Source organism: Terrapene carolina, unplaced genomic scaffold (assembly GCF_002925995.2).
Source record: "Terrapene carolina triunguis isolate 2854851 unplaced genomic scaffold, T_m_triunguis-2.0 Scaffold110, whole genome shotgun sequence".
Classification (NCBI taxonomy): Eukaryota; Metazoa; Chordata; order Testudines; family Emydidae; genus Terrapene; species Terrapene triunguis.
In genome coordinates this window covers 6,639,245-6,646,556 of record NW_020664461.1, presented here as the reverse complement: position 1 = coordinate 6,646,556, position 7,312 = coordinate 6,639,245, and the positions used below count along the sequence as shown (strand labels likewise).

The following is a 7,312-nucleotide window of genomic DNA, read 5'->3' as shown; positions in this document are numbered from 1 at the left end:
TTTGACTGCCACTGCACATTGAGTGGATGTTTGCAGAGAACTATTCACAATGACTCCAAGATCTTTCTTGAGTGGTAACAGCTAATTTAGACCCCATTATTTTATATGTATAGTTGGGATTATGCTTTCCAAAGTCCATTACTTTGCATTTATCAACATTAAATTTCATCTGCCATTTTGTTGCCCAGTCACCCAGTTTTGAGAGATCCTTTTGTAGCTCTTTGCAGTCGGCCTGGGTCTTAACTATCTTTAGTAATTTTGTATAATTTTGTATGCACTAATGTGAATACTAATGTGTGTGTGCGCATGAGTGCGTGAGAGAATGCATGTCTACATGATAGTGCACGTGGCTAGGTCCCTGAGAATCCATTAAGAGAGCACATTTGCCAGCAAGTGTTAAAACAAAGCTCAAAGACAAATGCCTGAATAGCTCCCACAGAGCTGCTCTGTAAAAGCCTGAACATTTCTTGCCAACACAGTGTAAGAAGCCAGTGAACGTGCTCTCACATCCTGTCCTGCACACAGGGAAAGGCTCCAGCAAACATCCCTTATTTTCAGGCCACTGGTAAGGAGTCAGTGCCAGAGTCATGCCCTGGACCCTTAGTGAGGCCTGCCACACCCATAATTGCACCAGACTTTATTAAAGCAAAACAAGAAGAAAATTTGGAAAACAGTTCATAAGGGAAAGCACGAGGCTCTATTAATTATCCAAATGCATAAAAGTGTTAGTGTAAAACAATCATTTCTGTTTGAACGTTAACAGTAGGATGAGCTGGAATGCAATAGGAATCTTTAGTCTCTATCCCTAAATATAAACAAAAGCTGAGACCTGCTCAAGCACTGACTACTCTGCCTGGATTCAACAGGCTAAACAAAAAAGGAATGTAAAAGGCTGCATCACCTATTGAACTGAGGTGACTGCCACCTCCTTCCCAATGGATGCACTAACCAGTCCTTCGCTGCAGCAAGGCTGGGCGCTTTCTGCTTGGGATCTTTAGATACAGTTCTAGCCATTTTTACCTTTTCACACTTGTGGGGCTGGTCAGGTTCCCTGGATACTTCCAATGCTGAGACCAGAGATTCCCACAGCCTCTGGCAGGTGTCAGGTTCCTTTGTGATGTTTGGTCATCCTGCTCAAGGAGGACTCTGACTTGTATGTGGGGGGAAGGGGGGGGAAAGAAATTCAGTGCCTGGTTGGGTTAAGATGGCAAAGGGGATGCTGAGAGATAGAAGTAGGTCATTTTTCTGAACATTCCCTTAATCTGGGACACACTCCAGAACAGTGAAAGTGGAAGTCGGAGTTCTACCAGCTCACAGCGCTGATGCAGAAGTAAGGCAGGCAGGGGAAGAGATGTTACTTTAAAGTGAAACAGTTCAAAGGCACCTGTCATCCATCAATGCCAACTACCAAATGCACATTAAGCAAAGGCATTTCCCTTCTGCCATTTCCTTAGAGCTGGCCATTATTCCCAGCTCTCCAGCTGTTCACCTCAGGTACTGATAGCACTGACTATAACATTGCAGTGTCCCCCCCATAAACTATCAGGTGAGCTGGGAGAGAGTAGAAAGTTTTGGCAATCTGGATTTCATCTCAGTTAGTGAAAAATTATTTCTATCTCCAGCTCCCCTGGGCTCTGATCATTTTCAAAACCCTTGGAGCACAAAGATTCCTGCCCAGACATGTCTGTTCCACTGACACCCAGAGTCAGGGCTAAAGCTCTGTAACACATCTGGAGGTGACAGTACTAGTGGGATTACTCTGGCGCACTATTAACACAAGGTTTTGGGACCTGAGGTTACAGAACCAGCTACTTTGGGCGCACTCAGACCACATTCTCCTAGGGTGTAAACTAGAAGCAATAAATGTGAACGTAACCATCCTCTTGCACCAGGACAAGGCGCCCGTCGTCGTCCACAGCAAGGACACGGGGTCTCTTCTGCTGACTTTGGTTGCTCAACACTACCTCCCCCGTCTTACCATCTGGGGAAAATTTAATCACCTTCAACTGATCGACCACAAAAATGTTACTGGACATGTCCACGCATACACTGAACGGCTTTGTCAGCAGCGAGTGTGAGGTTTTCAGCACGTTGAGGATCAGCCCAGACTTCCCAATGATGACAATCTGCTTCTTGATGAAGTCTGAGACAATGAATTCCTCCCAGTAATTGACGGCAATGAAAAGGAACTTCCCCCCATGGTAACCTGTGGGTACCACCCTGCCCACGCAGTGTCCTGAAGGGCTGTAAAGGGAGATGGAGCAGAGTGTGCCCTCACTCACGGCAATATAGGAGTCCTCATAGGAGGTGATAGCATAGGAAGACTCGGATCCTCTTAGCAGCAACTTGTGCAGAAACTTGCCCTCAAGGGTCAGGAAGAAGAGGAAGTAACCTGAAGAGCAAGCTAGGACATCTCCACAGAGCGAAATGCCACAGAAGACACCGTCTGAATCTGGCAGAGGTATTGATTGCTGAAAGTGCCCACCAGCGCTGTACTGCTTTATCTCATCGTTCTCCTGATCCAACAGGAGAATGCCACCAGCGTGAGGCAGAACAGCAATCCCTGTGATATTGGGCTTTAATTGGGAGCAGCACTGGTCTACCTCAAAAGTGCAGACACGCTTAGGCCTTTTACTGCGTCTGCTGCAACAAGAGAGGTTCTTGTTGAGAGTGTCAGGAGCACTCTCTTCAGAGCTTGGACAGGAGTCTTCTTCTGAGTCCACGGGCAAGACTGGGTCATCCTCAGACTCCTCATTGCGGGAGGCAGATGCCTCGCTATCTGGCTCAAAAACAGTTTCTATGTCTCCTTCAGGCTGTTCCCTGGGAAACACTAGATTGAAGAGTGCTGCCTCGGACAGCATTTCCGGCTGATCCCAGGCTATGGCCAATTCAGGGATTTGGCCCTCTAGTTTCTGTGGGATATATGTCTGGAGCTCCTGAATCCGATTCCTTATCATGCCCTCCAGGTGTAAGATCTCATAGTCCTTTCCCACATAGAGGACCCTTTGAGAGAACTCCCTGGTGCTGATTGCTTTATCTCTTTGGCTCTGGAGCTCCTCTTTCACCAGACGACAACTTTCCATTTGCTGAGTTAGAAAAGCAGACAACTCGCCCAGAATGGCTTCCTTCTGGGCCTGGAGATAGTAGATAAAGTCATCCACATATCTGGTGATCCTCTCCTTTATGTTCTCTCCTGATGTTTTCAACTTATCTACTGTCTCCTCCACAGCTTTTTCCTGCTCAGAGATGCATGTTATCGTTCCTGCCAGGCTGTCAATTAGCTGCTCAACAGAAGGCCTTTCCCGCTGCACAGCATTTGCCATAGAGACCACCTTGTGCTGAAAATGGTCTAGCATGCGGCAGTCCCTGCAGATGGGAGCGCTGCAGGTGTCACAGAAGAATCGCAGAGCTTCCTGCTGGTGGTCCTGGCAGCACAGCTCCTGAAGCAGCCTCATCTCAGCATCATATTCCCCAGCTAGAAACTCCTCAAGCTTCACCACCTTGTGATGAAGAGTGAGACGGGAGCAGCAATGGCCCTGAGTGCAGGATTGGCACAAGAAATCCTTGCAGTCTAGACAACGGGCAGTGGCAGTCAAGATCTTCTGGGCATCTGAGCAGACTGTGCAGGCCAAGTCCCTGTTGTGTTTAATCTGGAATAACTCTAGGAGGCTGTTGATGAAGAAGTTGGTTTTCAGACTTGAGGCACCTCCTAGGACATCTGTTTGCAGCCGGCACTCAGGACACTGGAGGGCTCCGTCCCTCACTAGTGGTTCCAGGCAATGCTGGCAGTAACTGTGCAAACATGGAAGGATCTTCGGCACTGTGTAGAGATCATAGCAGATTTTACAGGTCAGGAAATCCTCCTTGATTAATTCTTGTAAGGACATAAAGGTTAGAGCCATTGTTCCAGCCAAACAAGGCCTGAAAACAAAACAAAGAAGAGTCAAAATGCACTCATCTTATTTCTACACCCATCATCTGAGTGACAGTCCTGCTGAAGGCTGCAATCCCAAGAAAAAGACAGGCTGACACATGGGAGGAACAAGGAGAAAGAGAGAAGCAGATATATGGGTGAGAGGAGAGAGAGATAGGGTCACGGTCTGGCCTTCATCATATATCTGTCCTTGTGCATGCTTCTGTTTAGCTGGATGTGTATCTTTAGTGAGCACCTGTGGAAATTTTTGCTTCCTGACACTATACAGAAATGTTTGAATCTATTCGCACTGAGGACATAGGCAAGAAAGAGTTGAGCATCCAGGAATTTTATCCCCAAAATTACTAAATTGTATAGTCTAGATAGACACAAGGAATGGCAGGTGAGAGAACTAGGCTAATTTAAGGAAGGATCTATCTGGGATCTGAGTTGGATCAGCTGACACACTGAAGTTCTCTAGGGCTCTGACTCAAATAACTTACTGAAGGAACTCTTATGTTTTTTATGAATTTTAGAACATACACCAAAGATTAGTCTATTACAAATTCTAACAAACCAATTATGGACAATACAATGCAATTATCATATTAAGGTCAGAAATAAGGTTCGTTAGCAGCAACATTGGCATTAAATCATCAATTTAATCAAACCATCAAATTAACACAGCAAATAATCACTTTATCCCAAAACAGGAAGTTCAAGGAGTTAGGTAATTAATTTAGTTACAAACCACCGGAACTTTTACTCACACCATCAACAAAAATCTTTAGTTGGGTGAATATTTCAGTATGAAAACCAAATTGACTTACGTCTATAGCACTCCCTCAGAAGCCAATTAATGCTTTCCTCCCAGAACTTCACTATAAGGTACTGGTTTCTAGCACTGTAGTGAGTCGGTGTGGCTCCCCTCCTGCCCGGCAGAGGGAGCACCCTTGCAGGCACCTGAATGGGTGAAGCCACCGCCGCCTGTTCCCGCCCCCTGGAAGTCAAGGGGCGGGACAGGAAGTATAAAGGCGGGCCGCCAGAGCTCACTCAGGGCCCAGCCGCCGCAGGGAGCGGACGTGCCGCCAGGAGCTCGTGGCCGGGAGACCTCTGAGACCCGGGACTGTTGCCCTAACTGGCCGGAGCTGCCCCGAGCTCACTACGAGGAGGAGCCGCCGGAGCCCCTCCCCCCCGCACCCGTTATTGGGAGGAGCCGTCGGACCTGCCCCGTGCCAACTACAAAGGCAAGGAGCCCCCAGAGCCCCTCCGCCCCTGCTGTTACCCGGAGGAACCGCCAGAGCCCCAGGGGCCAGATTTCCCCAAGGAGCTGCCGGACCTGCCCCCAAGCCCCGGACGAGAGGAACCGATGCTAATGGACTGGCCTGGATCCGGGGCCACGGACGAGGTAGGCCCGGAGAGGGAACTTGGAAGTAGCCTGGGGGTAGCCGACCCCGGTCAGGCTGCAGACGCATGTGAGCCGATGTCAGTTTGTTTCGGTCAGGACACCCCACTGACCAGCAGCGACACGAGCTGCTGCTAGGGCCCCGGGCTGGGACGCAGTGGAGTGGGTGGGGCTGCGTCCCCCCCCCTTGCCACCCCGCTCACGGGTGGCAGGTTTCCCCCTCACCCAACGCTCAGGTGTAGGAACCTGAGTCTACCTACCTAACTGATTGTCGCTCAGCCCCTGACCGGAGGGCCTGAGCTCCCTAACTGTTTGTTTGCTCAGCCCTGCCTGAGCCCTGAACTAACTATTTGTTTGCTCAGCCCCTGCACCATAGGGCCTGGGCTCCTAAACTGCTGTACTGTTGCTCAGCCCCTGCCAGAGGGCCTGAGCCCTGCACTAACTATTTGTTAGCTCAGCCCCTGCACCAGAGGGTCTGAGCCCCTGCCCTAACTGGTTGTTTGTTCCACCAGTAGTGAGTTGGTGTGGCTCCCCTCCTCCCCAGGAGGGTTGAGCCCCGGCACGAACCCTCTACAGGCACTTAGTGCTTTTTGCCAGTGGATGTAAAATAAAAATGGGTCCACCTCTGAAGGAGACGCTATTTCTTCAAAATCAGTAGTGAATCCTGTCTTGGTGTATCATAGATATCTGGGACAACTTAAAAACAGGCACATGAATTAATTTTATTTTGATTCATCACAAAATACTTAAACTTATGTCCTGACAAAACATAGGGTTAGTGTAAAAGGGTAGCAAGCCCATTTAAGGGCTAGAGGCCTGGGGCCAGCCAACCCTAGTTACTAGACAGGCACACCTGAGCAGGGACCAGGTGATTCCCTTATGGGGGGGGGGGGGGGGGAAGGTGTGAGAGACCGCAGAGGGCAAGGGGGGCTGGAGGGAAACCCCCCCCTAGCAAGCAGGGTTTGAACCTCAGAGCCAGGGGCTGAAGAAAGCTGAGGGCCAGAGAGAACAACCTCCACAGCAGTCAAACAAACAAACAAAAAAAACAACTCCTCCTCCAGCCAGGTAGGTCCGACAGTGGTCTGCCAAGGCAGGGAAGAGCTGCAGCGAACAGACTCAAGGGATAAAGAGAAGCCCCACAACTGAGTTTTGTTTTGTCTCTTATGTCAATTAATTAGACCCTGGGAGGAAGGGCATTACTGGGCAAAAAGCCCCTGTGGAGTTTATTTAAGAAGGCCCCTGAAAGGGGAAGTTGAAGCATGGCTGCTGCAGAGCTATCTCAGGCCACAAAGGGGCACTTGAGAGGCGGCCTGCCTGGGACAGTAAAATTAATGCTGCCTTAAGCATCACTCAGTAGTAAAATAAATAAATAAATAAAAATTAAGCTGAGCTCTGCTAGGGCTATTTCCAGGGCCGCCCAGAGGATTCAGGGGACCTGGGGCAAAGCGGGGGAGCTGCGGCGCTTGTACTCACCCGGCGGCAGTCCGGGTCTTCGGCGGCATTTCGGCGGTGGGGGGCCCTTCAGTCGCTCCGCGTCTTTGGCGGCACTGAAGGACCCGCTGACGAAATGCCGCCGAAGACCCAGAGCGACGGAAGGGCCCCCCGCTGCCGAAGACCCGGACCGCCGCCGGGCCAGGGCTTGCGGGGCCGCTGCAGGGCCCAGGGCAAATTGCCCCACTTGCCCCCCCCCCGGGCGGCCTAGGCTATTTCTGCCCGTTTATCTGGCCATTTGCATGGGCACTTACCTGATCCATGCACGCACTGGCAGCAGTTAGGTGCACACGCAGACAGGCACCTATATTTCTAAATCTGATCATTCAAGTTAAATTGTAAACTGTGTGTAGCAGGGATTGGGGCCATCTTGTGAGTCTATAGCCGTGGTTCTCAACCGGGAGCCCCAGCGCCCCCCCGCTGAAGCAGGGAGCCGCCCTGAGAGCCCCCCACCCCGTACACAGCCCCTAGCTACCCCCTGCCTGCAGCCTGAGCGGTTTTCA

At 50.3% G+C, this 7,312-nt stretch overlaps 1 protein-coding gene across 1 annotated transcript; it reads right to left on the bottom strand.

The window, feature by feature from the left end:
- Positions 1-219: 219 nt before the first annotated feature.
- On the bottom strand, positions 220-7,145 carry TRIM56 (tripartite motif containing 56). The gene is made up of 2 exons (XM_026651967.1): positions 7,064-7,145; positions 220-3,921 (listed from the first exon to the last, which is right to left on the bottom strand). The coding sequence occupies exon 2, from the start codon at positions 3,900-3,902 to the stop codon at positions 1,851-1,853; it is 2,052 nt and encodes a 683-aa protein (XP_026507752.1). The 5' UTR covers positions 3,903-3,921; positions 7,064-7,145; the 3' UTR covers positions 220-1,850.
- Between the last annotated feature and the right edge of the window lie 167 nt (positions 7,146-7,312).

Bases quoted from the DNA above. Each gene is read 5' to 3' on its own strand.
- TRIM56 (XM_026651967.1), bottom strand. From the start codon at position 3,902: ATGGCTCTAACCTTTATGTCCTTACAAGAATTAATCAAGGAGGATTTC.